Genomic DNA, 18,090 nt, shown 5'->3' with positions numbered 1-18,090 from the left:
CCTTTGCTTATTTTTAAGTTTTTTTTAGTTCCTCGTTAGGTGGTGGTGTCTCCTCATACCAACCACACACTTCTCAATTGCTCTGAGTGCTACACTTGTGTGATTCTTTGCAGACTAGTATCCTACAATTTGCAGTCATACACTATTGGCAGAATAATGTTTGTAAGAAGTCTGGGATGATTAAGAGTATTGTGACACTCTATCCCACTCTCTTCCTTCAGTTCAGTTCTGGACTTCAGTCACTGTCTGTCTGTTCACTGTATGGCCTTGGACTGCTACTACCTTCTGAATCTTGGTTTCCTCATCTATTACCCGAGGATGCTGATCTTAGATTATCTCTAAGGGTACTTCCATAAATCCTGTGATTCTAGTAATCTCTCCCTTTCCTAAAATAAACAGTACTTTCAAAATTACATTTTGATGAACCCATGATAGGTTTTTGATATTTCTTGATAAAGTTAAACCATTTTCTTAGTTACAGTTTGCCACTGAAGTTTTGTTTAGAATTGTCCTTGAGAATTCACAAAGCATCTAACTGCTAACTTGTGTTATTTTTAGCATGATCATTTTAACACTCTCTGAGTTTAGTAACCAGCCTAATACCACTGATTATGCTTCATTTACCCACTTTCTTTATGGTTTAACTTTTCATGATTTATGAGCACTCATTTTTTTTTTTACCCCACAAGCAAATGATAATGACTTGTTTTTATTGTCCAGAGGCAGATTATTTAACTAAGTATTTGAAGCAGTTACCAATACATTATAATATATACAAAACATATGGAAAAATATCAATAAAGCATTTTCTATCTGAAACAAACTGTTCTAGTTTGACCTAATAATATTTGAGCCAATATTCCTATAGCTAAGCTATTGCACTGGGAAGAATAGCAACTGACTGGTATAGAAAATAAAATTTATTTTGTTTTACACTTGAAAGGGTTTCTTTTATCTAAGCACCACATACTGATGGTACAAAATGGTAGTAAGTACAAGGTAAAAATTTAACATATTAATACTTGTCAGTGTATCACTTAAAATAATTTTTAAAAACTGTTCAATTAAAAAAAAACTGTTCAATAAATTAAACATGGAAAAATCACCTTCAAGAGAAGATTTAATTAAAGGACTCCAAAGGTAACAAGTCATTTGTAGAAACTATCTAGTGCCATTTTGAGGATCGTGTAGACTTTTTTTACTGTCACCCTCAAGTATTGGAGAATGGTAAGGAAACGAACACAAAATTTCAATGTTCATGGGCTCAAATAGGAAATGGTACATGGGCAACATATATACTTGAAACTGTGTAAAACTCTGAAAACAGATTATACTTTTTAATCAATTAAGTATATCTGCCTTAGGTAGGTATTTTCTACTCAGAAATTCTAAACTAATTTTTGGTAACAAAGAAAAAACAGATCAATAATTAACCTTCTTATAAATTATTTAAAATTCTTGAAAATAACATTTTCATAATCAGGAGTCAAGAAAAAGAGAGATACTACCAGATGCTAAAATAGATGTTAAGATCAAACTAGTCTTATATATTTGAACACCATTACTGAAAAACCCCAGTACTTTACAAAGGCAGAATACAGGATTGGCTTTATCTGCTTTGACTAGTGTGGAAGGCTTTTTCTTCAAAGGAGCTTTTGGTCATCTTTATTTAAAAAAAAATTTCAGTACACTGTGTCAAAGTAGCAAATAAGTAGTAGTAAAAGTCTCCATTTTTTCAAGTTTACCCAATAAAATCAGTTTGACTCACAAACTAACCAAAGGGGTTTGTTAATGTAGAAACAGCCTCATTCCACATCTATCATTTCTAGTCCATCTCTTTCTTTAACATATGTCACAGGACTTAGTGCTTTTCCTGAATGAGATTCTGTGCCAGTCTCTTCATTGGCTGTAAAATTTTCTCCTTGAATTGTTTCTTCTAACCTTATTTTTCTGGTATTTTGAAATAACTGAGTCACTGGTCTTAACGTAGTTTTCTCAGTCCTTTGGATTAAATGATTCTCCACTTTTGAATCACCGTGTATAGCAGATACTTGAGTAGCAGATTTACTAAGAGAGAATCCCATTTTGGGACAGTATCTTCAAAGTCTGAAAAAAAATCGCCAAGAAAATTTCTATATAGTTGAAAGGCAATGCTCACAAAATTTTCAACTTGATCACTGAAAAACTCCTATTTGCAAGACAAGAAACCTATGAAAATGTCAAAAGCTAGTGCTAATTGCTTGCCATGTATGCTTAAGACATAATATAAAATTGGAAGGAATGTATTATCATTATTGTCATATAGAATTATAGAAAGAAATTACTCCTCCCCATTTATCCATATTTAAGAGGTTAAATTTTCCTTTTGGGGAGGTTCATAAGTTATTTTTAAAGTTTAACATTTTAACTTACTATTTATTTTAAATATGATTTTCTTTTTAAATTCCAAGTTCCAAATTCTCTGCCTCCCTTCCACCCCTCCCCACCCACTGAGAAGCAAGCAATATTTAATTATACCTGTGAAATCATGCAAAACATATTTCCATATTAGCCATTTTTTTTAAAAGCAAGAAAAATAAAGAATGATACTTCAGTTTACACCCAAAGTATATCGGTTTTCTCTCTGGAGGTAGACAGCACTTTTCATCATGAGCTCTTTGGAACTTAGATCACTCTATTGATCAGAGTTACAACCTTGCTATTACTGTGCACAATCACCTCTCTATTCTCCTTCCATGTTGCATAAACTCATATAATTCTTGTTTTCTGAAGCCACCCCCCCTCATCATTTCTTACAACACAGCAGTACTCCATCACAATCATATGCCATAACTTGTTCAGCCATTCCTCATTTGATGAGCATCCTCTAAATTTCCAATTCTTTGCCACAACAAAAGAGCTGCTATAAAGATTTTTGTACACACAGGTCCTTTTCCTTTGATCTCTTTGGGATACAGACCTAGTAGTGGTATTACTGGGTCAAAGGGTATGCAAAATTTTATAGCCCCTTGAGTATAGTTTCAAATTGTATTCCAGAATGGTTCCCCTCCAGCATTTGTAATTTCTGAGAGGTATGAGGTGATACCTGAGTTGTTTTAATTTGCATTTCTCTAACCAAAAGTGATAAACTGCCTGGTTATATCTTTTGACCATTTTATCACTTGGGGAACAGTTCTTATTTTTATACATTTAACTCAGTATCTATTTGAGAAATTAGGTACTTTCCAAAGAAACACTATACATTTTTAATATTATAACATTGATTATAATGCCTTTTAACAGAATATAGTTTCCTTATTATCTCTTTTAATTAGGTCAGTTTTTACTTCTGCTTTGTCTGAGATCACGATTGCTACTCCTACCTTTTTTAGGAACACTAAGGCATATTAGATTCTGCTCCAGCCCTTTACTTTAACTCTGGGTGTGTCCTTTCTGTTTCAAGTGTGTCTCTTGCAAGCAGTACATTGTTGGATTCAGGTTTCTAACCCGTTCAGCCGTCTGCTTCTGTTTCGTGAGCACACGCACGCCATTCACAGTTATGATCACGTATTTTCCTCTGTCCCATTTTCTTTTGGTTCTTCTTTTGATCCTGTCCGTCCTTAAAAGCTGTTTTGCTTCAGACCATCGCCTCCCTTAATCTGCCCTCACTTTCATCATCTCCCTTTTCCTCATCCCCTTCCCCCTCCCCTCCCTATTAGGTAAGCTACATTTCTATACACAGCTGACAAATATATTCTTCCCTCTTTGAACCAATTTGATTAGAGTGAGGTTCAAACACTCCCTGCCCCCCCACCCCCTCCTATTTTTCCCTCCATTGTTCCTTGAGCTCCTCTTGTATATGAGAAAAATTTCCCCATTGTACCTCTCCCTTACCCCTTCCCCTACTACACTCCTTTCTCACCCTTTCATTGTTTTGAAGATCATTTTAACATAACTGATCCACATATAAGTCCTCTTGTCTGTGTAAACTCCTTTTAACTGTTTTAACAATGAAAAAGCTCTGAGGAGTTACATGTATCATCTTCCCCTTTGGAATAGATAGTTTAACTTTATTGAGTCCCTTATGATTACTCTTTCACGTTTACCTTTTCATGCTTCTCTTGAGTCTTGTGTTTGAATGTCAAATTTTCTATTCAGTTCTGGTCTTTTAATTAGGAATGCTTGAAAGTCCTCTATTTTATTAAATATCCATTATTTTTTCCTCCAAATGGTTATACAGTTTTACTGAGTTGATTATTTTTGCTTGTAATCCTAGTTCCTTTGCCTTCCAGAATATCATATTCCAAGCCCTCTTCTGCTTTATCATGGAAGCTGCTAATCTTGTGAATTCGGTTATGCCATTACATCTGAATTGTTTCTTCCTGGCTGCTTGCAATATTTTTCCCTTGGTCTAGGAGCTCTGGAATTTGGCTATAATATTCCCAGGAATTTTCCTTTTGGATCTCTTTCAGGAGGTGATCAATGGATTCTTGCAATTTCTATTATACCCTTTGGATCTAAAATATCAGAGCAGCTTTCCTTGATAATTTCTTGAAATATGATGTCTAGGCTTTTTCTTTGATGATGACTTTCAGGTAGTTCAATAATTCTTAAATTATCTCACCTTGATCTATATTCCAGGTTAGTTTTTTTTTCCAGTGAGGTTTCTCACATATTCTATTTATAAAAATTCTTTTGACTTTGTTCTATTGTTTCTTGATGTGTCATGGAGTCATTAGCTTCCATTTGCCCAATTCTGCTTTTTAAAGAGTAACTTTCTTCAGTGAATTTTTTAACCTCTTTTTCAATTTGGTGAATTCTGCATTTTAAGGAGTTCTTTATATTTCACTGAATTTTATCATTAGGCAATTCTATTTTTTAAGATGTTATTTTCTTCAGTAAGGTTTTGTACCTCTTTTACCAAACTTAATTCTCTTTTCATAATTTTCTTGCACCATTCTATACATTTTCCCAATTTTCCCTCTATCACTCATTTCTTTAATGCTTCCAGGAATTCTTGTTGGGTTTGGGTTTAATTAGCATTTTTTTGAGGGCTGTTTTCACATTGTTGTCTTCTTCTGAGTTTATGTCTTGGTCCTCCCTGCCACAAAAGTGGCTTTTTATGGTCATACTATTTTTGTTGTTGTTTGCTCATTTTTTTCCAGCTAACTTCTTGACTTTGAACCAAAACGGTTTTGCTCACCTTAGGGTGGGGAGGCACTGTCCCTAGCTTTAGGCTTTTTGGTGCTGATGTTTGTAGAGCTAGTTCTGGGGGGTCTGCAAGTTTTTAGTGCTTCCAAGGTGGTGTGATCCTGGGAGAGGTATGGTCACTACTCTCTTGGTCTGTACTCTGGTCTTTACCCAGGAAAGGCCCCTAGCCTCCTGCAGCCACAAGCATTAGCCCTGTTCTTTGCTTTGGAACTGTGACCAGGAAGGACCCCTACTCCCTTGTAACCAAACCCCAGCTCTCCTCTCTGCATTGGAACTGTAACTAAGAACTATATATGGGCAACAGAGATGCCAGTCAGTGCCAGCTGTACCTAGTAACAGCAAAGGCTTCCCTGTAATCTCTTTCTTAACAATTGTTTGTTCCCCTTATGATCATCTCTGGGCTGAGAGCTCCTGAAGGTGCTGCAGTCACTGTTGCTGCCATAGTGTGTGCAGGCTCTGGACAGGCTTTCACCCTCATGTCACAAATCTCTCCTGCTGATCTCTTAAGTTTTATTATGCTGGAAAAATGTCTTACCCTGTCTTTGGCCCTGCAACTCCAAAATTTGATTTGAGAATTATTTTAAAGTTGTTTAGAGGGGAATATTGGGAGAGTTCAGCTGGGGAGCTTCCCCTAATCTACCATCTTGACTCCTGGTTCTTAAATTCTTCAAATTCTTCTGGAAAACTTTTTAATGCATATGAACCACCAAGTGTTAATCTCAAGTCACTTTTCAAAAAGTATCAAGGTAGCACACAGACTTTATAATTCTGAATGCCATTAATTCTTGTTAGCAGGGGAAGCAGCTACTCCTGGGACTACAAATCCACAGCCTAGAAATTTAAAAAGCCCCTATCTGGACCTCCAGTGATGAGGATGGCAGAGTGAACCCTGGCTGCTCCAATCCCTCCCTCTGACCCTGAAAACCTAGTAATTATTGCCCCAGGGCAAAACTTTAAACAGTAAAGGCTTGGGACCCCTAGAGGAAGGGCGTGGCTAAGACTCTGCCTCAAAATGGGTAAAAAGCAGACTGCAAAGACAAAGACTCTGGAGTCCTACTATAGTGAGAGGGAGAAACCAATTTCAGAGGGAGACCGTGTGGACTCCACACCCACAGCTGAAGCCTCAACAGGGAACTGGTCTCAGGCACAGAAAGCTTTCTTTGATGAGCTCAAAAAGAACTTTGAAAACCAAATTAGAGAGATAGAAAACAAAATGAATAATTCTTTCAAAAGCAAAATTGCAAAATTATAAAAACAGTACAATGAAGAAAACAGCTCCTTAAAAAGAAAAATGTGAGATATGGAGCTCCAAAAACTGAGGAAAATAAAAAAAACTAAAATCAACCAAACTGAAGCAAATAACTTTATGAGGAACTAAGAATCAGTCAAACAAAACATCAAAAATGAAAAATTAGGAAAAGAGGCAACTTATCTCAATGGAAAAATAACTGACCTGGAAAACAGATCCAGGAGAGATAATCTGAGAATCATAGGCCTACCAGAAAATCATGATGAAAAAATGAGCCCGGACAACATCTTCCAAGAGCTCATCAAGGAAAACTGTGCTGAAATACTATAACCAGAGGGTAAAATAGAGATGGAGAGAATCCACTGGTCACCTTCTAGAAGAGATCCCAAAATGAAAAGTCCTCGAAATGTTGTGGCCAAACTCCAGAACTACCAGGTAAAGGAGAAAATACAAGCGGCCAGGAAGAAACAATTCAAATATCAAGGAACCACAGTGAGGATCACACAGGATCTGGCAGCGTGAAAGATTGGAGGCAGTGGAATACAATTTTTTTGCAAGGCAAAAGAGCTCAGGTTACAACAAAGGATCACCTATCCAGCAAAACTGAACATATTCTTCCAGGCAAGGAGATGGTCATTCAACGATATAACATATTTCCAGACCTCCTTATGAAAAAGCCAGAGCTCAATGGAAAATTCAACCTCCAATTATGAGATGCAAAAGAGACATAGAAAGGTAAACAAGGAAAACACACACACACACACACACACACACACACACCCTGTTATTTAATAAGAGCAAACTGTTTATAGACAAATAGAGGGTATGGGTATAAATTATACAAAATGAGGATAAAAAAACCTTACTAAGGGATACAAAGGGACTGCAATGGAAGAAGAGGAAAGAATGAAGCTGAAAAGGGTAAATTATGCCACACAAAGAGGCATAAAAACAATATAGGAGAGAGAAAGAAGGGAGGGAGTTGAGCTTTACATTAGCTTTTCCCTCATTGGTTCTGGTGCAAGGAGTAAACAACACAACCAGTTAAGTATAGGACTATAAAGAAGATACACAAAATGTATCAGAAGAAAATGAGGGGAGGGAGAGGAGTTTTGCATGAGATCTGTTCTTGTAAATCTTGGTTCAAAGAAGAAATAACATACTATATTAAGTATAAAAAGCTATCATATCCTACAGGCAGTAGGAGGGGGGAAGGGCTTAGAAAGGGGAGGTAGTTAGAAGGGAGGGAAGAAGTAAGGGGGAAGGGGAGAAAAAGAGAGAGGGGGCTGATAAGGGAATACTGAGGGAGGTGGTGGTCAAAAGGAACACTCTTTTTAATAGGGAAAGGGAGAAGGGGAGAAAAATAAAAGTATAAACCGGGGAGGGAATAGGATGGAGGGAAAGAGACAGATAGTAATCATAACTGTGAATGTGAATGGGATGAACTCTCCCATAAAATGGAGATAGACAGCAGAATGGATTAAAAACCATAATCCTACAATAAGTTGTTTACAAGAAACACATCTGAAACAGGAGGACACACACAGGGTAAAGGTAAAAGGCTGGAGTAAAATATATCATGCTCCAGCTAAAGTAAAAAAAGCAGGGGTAGCAATCCTTATCTCAGATGAAGGAAAAGCAAAAATTGATCTAATTAAAAGAGATAAGGAAGGAAACTATATCTTGCTAAAAGGCACCATCGAAAATGAAGCAATATCACTACTTAACACATATGTACCAAGTGTTATAGCATCCAAATTCCTAGAGGAGAAGGTAAGGGAATTAGAGGAAGATATACATAGCAAAATTATACTAGTGGGGGACCTTAATCTCTCCCTCTCTGAACTTGATCAATCCAACCTCAAAATAAACAAGAAAGAAGTTAAGGAGGTGAATAGAATTTTAGAGAGAGTAGGTATGATAGATCTCTGGAGAAAACTGAATGGGGATATAAAGGAATACACCTTCTCAGAGGTACATGGCACATACACAAAAATCGACCATGTATTAGGACATAAAAACCTCACAATTCAGTGCAGAAAGGCAGAAATATTAAATGCATCATTCTCAGATCATGATGCAATAAAAATCATATGCAATAAAGGACCATGGAAAGATGGGCTAAAAACTAATTAGAAACTAAATAATTTAATCCTAAAAAATGAGTGGGTCAAACAAGAAATTATAGAAACATTCAGTAACTTCATTCAAAAGAATGATAATAATGAGACAACATACCAAAATTTGTGGGATGCAGCAAAGGCAGTTCTTAGGGGAAGTTTTATATCCCTGAGTGCATACATGAATAAATTAGAGAAAAGGGATGTCAATGAATTGGGCATGCAAGTGAAAAGGCTAGAAAAAGAACAAATTGAAAATCCTCAATTAAATACTAAATTAGAAATAATGAAAACCAAAGAAGAGATTAATAAAAATTGAAATATTAGAAAACTATTCAATTAATAAATAAAACTAAGAGCTGGTTTTATGAAAAAAACAATAAAATTGATAGACCCTTAGCCAATATGATAAAAAAATAAAGAAAACCAAATTATGAGTATCAAAACTAAAAAGGGTGAACCTACCTCCAATGAAGAGGAAATTAAAACAAAAATTAGGAATTATTTTGCCAAATTGTATGCACATAAATTTGATAATCTTAGGGAAATGGATGGATATTTACAAAAATATGAATTGCCCAGATTAACTGAAGAGGAAGTAAATTATTTAAATAATCCCATCTCAGAAAAAGAAATCGAACAAGCCATCAGTGAACTCCCTAGGAAAAAATCTCCAGGGCCAGATGGATTTACTAGTGAATTCTATCAAACATTTAAAGAACATTGAATTAATTAATTTGACCCCAATAATCTACAAACTATTTGGGAAAATTAGTGAAGGAGGAGTCTTACCAAATTCTTTTTATGACACAAACATGGTACTGATACCTAAATCAGGAAGAGATAAAACAGAAAAAGAAAATTATAGACCAATTTCCCTCATGAATATAGCCGCAAAATTTTAAAATAAAATATTAGCAAAAAGACTACAGCAACTTATTACAAGAATAATACACTTTGATCAGGTAGGTTTTATTCCAGGAAAGCAAGGATGTTTTAATATTGGGAAAACCATCAGCATAATTGATCATATCAACAATAAAACTAGCAGAAACCACATGATTATCTCAATACATGCAGAAAAGGCTTCTGACAAAGTACAACATTCATTCCTATTAAAAACACTAGAAAGTATAGGAATAAATGGAGCCTTCCTTAAAATAATAAATAGCAGCTATTTAGAGCCATCAGAAAGTATTATATGTATTGGGGATAAGCTACAAGCATTTCCAATAAGATCAGGGGTGAAACAAGGGTGCCCACTATCACCCCTCTTATTCAATCTGGTACTAGGAATGTTAGCACTAGCAATTAGAGAAGAAAAAGAAATCAAAGGAATCAAATTAGGCAAAGAAAAGACCAAGTTAGAAGTCTTTGCAGATGATATGATGATATACTTAGAGAATCCTAGGAAATCAAGTAAAAAAATACTTGAGACAATAAATTTGGCAATGTTGCAGGATATAAAATCCTGCAAAAAAAAAAAGCCCACACAAATCCTCAGCATTCCCATATGTCTCTAATGAAATACAATAGCAAGAGATAGAAAGAAAAATCCCATTTAAAGTTACTGTAGACATTATAAAATATTTGGAAATCTACCTGCCAAAACAAACCCAGGACCTATATGAACACAACTACAAAACACTTTTAACACAAATAAAGTCAGATCTAACTAATTGGAAAAACATCAACTGCTCATGGCTGGGTCGAGCTAATATAAAAAACATGACAATTCATTTGGAAGAACAAAAGGTCCACAATATCAAGGGAATTAATGGAAAGAAATTCTAGGGAAGGTGGCCTAGGTATACTAGATTTCAATCTGTATTATAAAGCAGCAGTCATCAAAACTACTTGGTACTGGCTGAGGAATAGAGCAGTAAATCAATGGAACAGACTGGGCACAGGAGACTCAGCAGTCAATGACTATAATAATCTACACTTTGAAAAACCCAAAGACCCCAGTTTTTGGAAGAAGAACTCACTGCTTGACAAAAACTGCTGGGAAAACTGGAATATAGTATGGCGGAAACTGGGCATCAACCATTATCTAACACCATATACCAAAATTAAGTCTAAATGGGTGTATGATCTAGGTATAAAGGATGATACTCTAAGCAATCTGAAAAAGCAAGGAATAGTTTACCTGTCAGATTTATGGAGAGAGATTTATTTATTCATGACCTAACTAGAATTAGATTGCATTATAAGATGCAAAATGGATATTTGAAATTGAAATTGAAAAGCTTCTGTACAAAGCCAATGTAACCAAGATTAAGAGGGAAGTGGAAAATTGTGAAAGAATTTTTACATCCAATGTCTCTGATAAAGGCCTCATCTCTAAAACATACAGGGAACTGAGTCAAATCTATAAGAATACAAGTCATTCCCCAATTGATAAATGGTCAAAGGACATGAATAGGCAGTTCTCAGAGCAAGAAATTAAAGATATCTATAAGCATATGAAAAAATGCTCAAAATCACTACTGGTTAGAGAAATGCAAATCAAAACAACTCTGAGGTACCACATCTTACCAGTCAGATTGGATAAGATGACAAAACAGGAAAATGATAAATGCTGGAGAGGATGTGGAAAAATTGGAACACTAATGCATTGCTGGTGGAGTTGTGAACTGATTCAACCATTCTGGAGAGCAATCTGGAACCATGCCCAAAAGGCTATAAATAACTTCATATTCTTTGACCCAGCAATACCACTTCTAGGACTCTATCACAAAGAGATCATAGAAGCAGAAGCTATATGTACAAAAAAAATTTTTTTTGCCTTTTGGAGGGCAATTGGGGTTAAGTAATATGCCCAAGGTTACACGGCTAGTATTTTTGTGTGGGTGTTAAGTGTCTCAGGCCGTAACCGAACTCGGATCCTCCTGACTCCAGGGCCGGCACTTTACTCACTGCGCCACCTAGCCGCCCTTACAAAAATATTTATAGCAGCTTTTTGTGGTGGCAAAGAATTGGAAATTAAGGGGATGCCCATCAACTGGGGAATGGCTGAACAAGTTGTGGTATATGAATGCAATAGAATACTATTGTGCCATAAGAAAGGAGGAGGAGATGGACTTCATATCTACCTGGAGAGGCTTATATGAACTGATGCTGAGTGAGAAGAGCAGAACCAGGAGAAATTTGTACACAATTACAGAGACAACATATGTGTGATGACCAACTTTGATAGACTGGACTCTTCTCAGCAATGCAGGGCTATAAGTCAACCCCAAAAGACCCATGATGGAGAGAGATGTCTACGTTCAGAGAAAGAACTAGAAAGAACAGAGTTTGAATGCAGATTGAAGCAAATTATCTGCTCTCTTTTTCTTGTTTGGTTTTGTTTCCTCTTTCCCACTGTTCATTCCATCTGATACAATCCTTTGTAACCTGACTAATGTCTAATGTGAAAGTATCTGCCAATTGTATATACTTGATTGTATGCTGCCATGGTTGGGGGGGGGGGAAGGAGGGGAAGAAAATCTGAAACCCAAAGAACTGTGGAATTGAATCTTGTAAACTAAAAGTAAATGAACAAATTAATAAAGACCAAAAAATTAAAAAAAGAAAAAAAAGATAAACCACTATCAATTTCTTATCAGCTAGCTTAATTAATAAATTGAAAATTGCTCAGAAACTCTCTTGGGCTTTTCATTCATCTCAGTTTCTTTGAAACCATCTTTCAACAAAATAGTATTCCATTACATTTATATACAGTAATTTGTTCAACCATTTCTCAACTGATGGGTACTTTCTTAGTTTACAATTCTTTGCAAGGACAAAAAGACCTGCTAAAAAGGGGCCCTTTTCCTCTTTCTTTGATCTCTTTGAAGTATAAGCATATTATTGAAATATAGCCTAGATTAGTATCCCCATTAGTCAGTCGATAAGCATTTATTGAGCACTTACTAAGGGCCAAGCACTGGTGCTACAAAAAGGCAAAAAACAGACTGCCCTTGAGGAACTCATGGGGGAGACAAGAAACAATTATGTACAAACAAGCTATTTAGAGGATAAATAGGAAATAATAGAAAGAGGAAGGCAAGAGAATTGAGAGTTTAGGAAATACTTCAAGTAGACAATGAGATTTTCATGTAAGAGATGAAGGAAGCCAGGGCAGCCAAAAGGCTTCCACTGGGTCAAGAAGTATGCATAGCTTAGTAACTATTGGCCCGAAATTCTAAAATGCTGGATCAATTCACAGCCCCACAAACATCAAGGAGCTTATTTTGACATGCTGAAGGGAACTTAGGAAAATAACTCTGAAGTTCTACTTTATACCCACTTGAATTTATATTCCTCTACTTATTAATGATTTGGAACATTTTCTTTTACATGGTTATACGTAGTTTAGATTTCTTCCATGAAGAACTGCCTTTTCATATAGCCTTAGACTATTTGTTAAATGAGAAATGGTTCTTATTTTCATAAACCTGAATCAATTTCTTGTATATTTTGAAATAAGACCATCAGTGAAACTTGCTGCAAAGATATTTTCCCCCTTTTAATCTGGGCTACACTGGATGTATGCTGAAACTTTTAAATTTCATAATAATAAAAACTGTCCATTTTATTTACTGTGATCTTCTATATCTCATTATGTCTACGTATAGATTTGAAAGGTAATTTTTGCCTTGATCCTCTCTCTAACCTATGATGTAAACGTATACTTGTTATACTTACATTTGGAAGCCATCTTGGTATGGAGTATTGTTCGAAGTTAAATTCTGCTGGAATGCTTTCCAGTTTCCCCAGCAGTTTTTGTCAAATTGTGAGTTCTTATTCTAGTGTTTATGATATTTAAATTTATCAAACGCTTGTTGGCTCCTCTATGTTGGGTACCTAATTTGTTGCACTGAGTGACCTATTATCTTTTAACCAGTACCAAACTGTTTGACCGATTGCTGCTTTGTTAGTATAATTTGAAAACTGGTGTTGGCTCCCATCCCTCCTACTTTTTTCATTATTTTTCTTCATAGTCTTAATTTGTTTTTCCTTCAGATTAATTTTTATTACTTCTTCTAGTTCTTCTAAGTAATCCTTTGGTAAATCAACAAAGCATAAAGTAATATTTTCATTTTTATTGCACTGACATAATCTACCAATGAACAGTATTTCTCTATTTGTTTAGGTCTATATTACTATACAGAATATGTTAAAGTTGTATGCATATAGTTCCTGGCAGGTCGATTCTCAAATGTTTTAAATAATCTGTAGTTATTTTAAATGGAATTTCTCTTCCTGATGAGATTTGTTAGCAACATAAAGAAATGTTGACGATTTAGGTGGATTTATTTTTTACTCTACAACTTTGCTTGAAATTATTTCAACTATTTTTTTAGTTGACTACAGGACTCTCAAAGTACACCAACTTATCCTCATAAAAGTGATAATTTTGCTTTTGTTTATTCACTTAATTTTTTCATCTCGTCCTGCTACTATAGTTAGTATTTTTAGTACTATATCCAACAGCAGTGGTTAAAATGTACCCATGACTACAGTGATGTAAATGACAATACTACCGTAAGCTATCCACACCACTGAATCTTAATGAACAACCTCTCTAGAGAATTAATAACAAAGTATCCTTCACCCCCTTAGTGGAGAGATGAGAGGACTCAAGTCGTGGAGTGTAATATACACTATAGCTCATTCTGTTGGCTGTGTAGGCTGCTTTTGTTGACATGTTTTTCGTTATTACAAAGAAGGGTTCAATGCATACAAAGCTAAGGGGAAATGACAAGTATAAAAAAAAACTGTCACAGTAATAGGGGAAGAGCCCTGATCTTTTGGACGGAGGGTTCTCTCAAAGGAGTCAGATTCATCTCAATTGGTAAGTCCCAGTCTAGAAGATCAGGAGTACTCCCATGATGACCGGGGTCACCTAAAATAAAGCTTGAGGAAGATCAAACTGCTGCATATACATGAACGTATCTTATACGTGTATTCACAAAACTACAGAGAAACCTAAAAAGTTAAAATTGTGCAGTTGAGAACACGGGACGCATCTATATAATAATAATAAGCTTTGAAGAAACATCCTACAGAAGAGACGTTCGTATCTACAGGAGTAAAACATAATGCCATAAAAGTTACTACCCACCTTTCTAAAACACGAATTACTAATCCCTTCGAGATGTGACCTGACTTTTTAACGAGAGGTTGGAGCTGTTTCACCAACACTGGAATATACACTCCGGGGGAAATTTAGACGCCATCCCAGCTGTATTTAAAGAGAGAGGGAGAGGAGCCACAATGGTTCAGAGATCGCTTCTGTTACTTGGGGGGGGGGGGGGGTTAGACATGAACGCATTTATTTCTCCAGAGCGTTCTTCTTTTAAATGGAAGGCAAAGAGACCGACTCTATCTTCTTTCTCCCACCTTAATTTCTCTCTTCAAGACAATCAATTAGTCTAGGGACTCGTCTCCACAGCGCCTAAGCAGCCGCCGCAGGGGGCTTACTTCCTAGATACTAAAACGTGGAGAGCAGGTGTCCGTTTTTCTCTGACGTTACATAGCAAGAGGTCAGACCATTTCTCCTCCTCCCCGCCCTTAGACAAACAAACAAGAAAAGGTGTTTTGAACGAGAGGGGACGGCATTTCCCGATGCCCTTCTACGGGGAAGGGGCTGCACGCAGGGCTCCACACCCCGGGGGTTCGGGCCGGGCCAGCCCCCCCGCCCGGGCGTCCACGATCGGGCCGCGTCGGAGCTGGGCCGAGCTGTGGGGCGGGGGCCGCGGCTGCCCGGCGCTCCCCGGGCGCTCACCTCGGTCTAGACCCTCGGCTCTCCGGCATCCCGCAGAGGCCACAGGTGGACGCCTGCCGCGCCCGGGCTCCGGCCGAAAAGTGCAGCGCACGCTCCCAGAATAACGGACCGAACCTGCTCTCTAGACTGGAGTCCAGTGGATTTAGAAAGGACAAGTGCGCCGGGTCGCGGGAGAAATAAAGAACCAAGCCAAAGTCGCCCCGGGGGCCCTAGGCCGAGCAGGGTGGAGTGGGGGTTCCAAGGGGGGTGGGGTGGGGTGGGGCGGGGGAGAAGAGTGGGAACGGGTCAGGGCGCGCATGCGCGCTCTGCTCAGGTGAGCAGCAGTAGCGCAGGCTGAGGAAGGCTGGTGAGACGGGGGAGGGCGCGTGTCTGGTTACTAGGAGACCAGACGCTGGTGTCGGGGAAGAGGGAGGGAGGCAGAATGGGGGGGCCGGAGCGAGGCGGAATCGCGGGCACGCGCCGGGGGTGCGAGCTCGTTGGAAGGGCGGGTGAGCAGGAAGACGTAGACGTCGCGAGGTGTGAGTGCGGGGCCGGCAGCGTGCCCCCTAGGAAGTAGGTGTAGGGGCGCTAGGGGCCGAGGCCTGAGGAGTGCACGCGGACCGCGGGAGGGAGGCGGAGCGAGGCGGAGCAGGAGGAGGAGGAGGAGGAGGAGCCCCCCGCAGGTACGCAGGCATGTGGGCGGGGCCCGGCGGTTAGCACCGCCTCCCACGGCTCCCCTGGGGAGTCCCGTGTTGGGAGGGCGAGGACGAGGAGGAAGGGGCAGGGCCTGGTCGCCGCCGGGGTCTGCCCCCCAGGATGGGGTGGGGGGGGGGGGAGGGGGGGGGGGGGGGGGGGGAGGCTCCGGGGCCAAGCCCAGTTCCTATGGCGACCGCTTCCCTTCTTCCCGCGTCTCTGGGCCGGGCTGTTGGGAAGGCTGCTCCGGGAGGGGCGCGTCTGGGAGAGGTGAGAGCCCCGGGGGGCGCGGGCATTCAGGCCCCTTCGTCCCTTCCCAGGCCCCCTTCCTCGCAGGGCCTCGCCGGACCTTCCCGGGGAGACGCGAGAAGCAAAGAGAGGATGAGCGGGAGTTGAAATTGGATGAAGTTTCTGGGGATCTTTTGGGGAGAAAACCATCCCCTTTGGGACTGCTCGGTGAGCTGGGACCCCGGCAGCTTCCACGAAGAGCCCTTATTCATGTCACGGAAGGGCCGGCGGACTGGTGAAAAGGCCTGTGCCTTGTGTTTTAGCTGAAGAGTAGATAGAAATGTGTCCTGTGCTTCTTAAATCGGAACGGCAGACTCCTTATGTCCGTATTTTAGTCAGTACTTCTTTTTAGGCAGGAACGTGGCTGCGCTTTCCTTTTAAGGTCCTACACGTGCAGTAAAATGTGGTTCATTGGGAGATCAGAGCTCTGGGGAAAGAAGATCAGATTTAGGCAATACTTTGTAATAAAGTAAAGTTAGCTGGACAGGGAACGTCAGCTGATAACAGTATTGGGATCGTCTTTAATAATAGTATTTTATGTGTATGTGAATGTTGTGTCATCCCAGTTTTACATGAGAAGAAACTAAATCCCAGAGAATTCAGTGACTTGTTCTGGAGGACAGCCTGTAACTGGCACAGCGGAAGCCGGGGTGCACTATGCTTCCACACCGTGATGGAGTCTGTCTTGGTATTCTGATTCGTAGAGCAAGATACAAATGTGAGGTTACACTGTGGATGTATAGCTTTTATTGGTATTTCTTGGTCTAGACTTGGGACATCATTAGTGGAGGCAGCTCTGGATTTGGAAATTCCCTTCAAGGATTTCAGTGCATCTTTGTTGCCAGCCACTATCAGTGACTTCAAAGTTTCAGAGAGGTTACATAAGCGTCTTATTTGTCCTTGGGAACACCAGGGATATTCCTCAAGAGCGGGTCTTGAGTCTGGCCTGCCTTTCATAATCTAAATGTAATGATACAATATATTTCCAAAAGTTTATTTTATGATTTGCATTTCTGAATTGGCAATTCAACATAAGAACTTGGTTTGTAATGGAATTTCAATTTTTTTTCAGGCATTTGTGTGACTTTACAGATTGTTTTTCTGTGTTGAATCTTTTTCTATTTGTTTTCTTGTGGGGAATTGCTTGTTGTAGACTTCTTGTTTGTGGAAGGATATCTTGACTTACTGTTAAATATTAATATTTCCTATTAACAAAAACTAGGCATATAGGTTGAATCCCATTATAATAAATTGCAAGGATCTGTCAGATTTTTATCGTATTGCCTATTACTTGAAATATGTGAACCATTAGTTAGTGTTTGGAAATCTGCAGGTTTTCACTTAAAAGGCCTTTGCTGTAACCAAATTTTTCGTGTGTTATGACCAGTACTATAATCTAGTCAATTGTTTACAAAGGTTAGGTACCACCTTATCTATGACTTTTCTGTTCCTGTGTGAAGGGATCTCCTTTAGTAGATTGTAAATTCCTGGAGGGGAGGAACTATGTCCTTTTATCTCTCCAGTATGTGCTTTGTAAATAGATGCTTAATGAATATCTGTTTTATTTACTTGAATTGTGTGAAGAAAATACTCAAGTATAACAATAGCTAGTCAGTCAACCATGGATTGAACTACTTTTAGGGAAGGATGGAGAGAATCAGGGCACAGCTACCCGTGTTTCCCCGATAATAAGACCTATCCCGAAAATAAGCCCTCCCCTTACTGTGTAAGATTCCTCTAAAATAAGCCCTCCCCCGAAAATAAGCCCTATTGAGATTGCTACTGTAGTGAAGGTG

At 38.8% G+C, this 18,090-nt stretch overlaps 1 protein-coding gene across 4 annotated transcripts; it reads right to left on the bottom strand.

Moving 5' to 3' along the window:
- Nucleotides 1-695: 695 nt before the first annotated feature.
- Nucleotides 696-15,581, bottom strand: CUNH2orf15 (chromosome unknown C2orf15 homolog). 4 transcript variants are annotated; one of them, XM_069072989.1, is made up of 4 exons: nt 15,335-15,581; nt 14,672-14,791; nt 9,352-9,387; nt 696-2,106 (listed from the first exon to the last, which is right to left on the bottom strand). In XM_069072989.1, exon 4 carries the CDS (start codon nt 2,082-2,084, stop codon nt 1,806-1,808), a length of 279 nt encoding a protein of 92 aa, XP_068929090.1. In that variant the 5' UTR covers nt 2,085-2,106; nt 9,352-9,387; nt 14,672-14,791; nt 15,335-15,581; the 3' UTR covers nt 696-1,805. The 4 variants fall into 4 exon arrangements, with proteins under 4 accessions (XP_068929090.1, XP_068929091.1, XP_068929094.1 ...); XM_069072990.1 differs by lacking the exon at nt 9,352-9,387; XM_069072993.1 differs by lacking the exons at nt 9,352-9,387; nt 14,672-14,791.
- Nucleotides 15,582-18,090: the final 2,509 nt, after the last annotated feature.

Source organism: Petaurus breviceps, unplaced genomic scaffold (assembly GCF_028583685.1).
Source record: "Petaurus breviceps papuanus isolate PSGF00001 unplaced genomic scaffold, PetGlider_PUasm1.0 90849, whole genome shotgun sequence".
NCBI classification, from domain to species: domain Eukaryota; kingdom Metazoa; phylum Chordata; class Mammalia; order Diprotodontia; family Petauridae; genus Petaurus; species Petaurus breviceps.
This window is presented reverse-complemented; position numbering and strand designations above follow the sequence as displayed.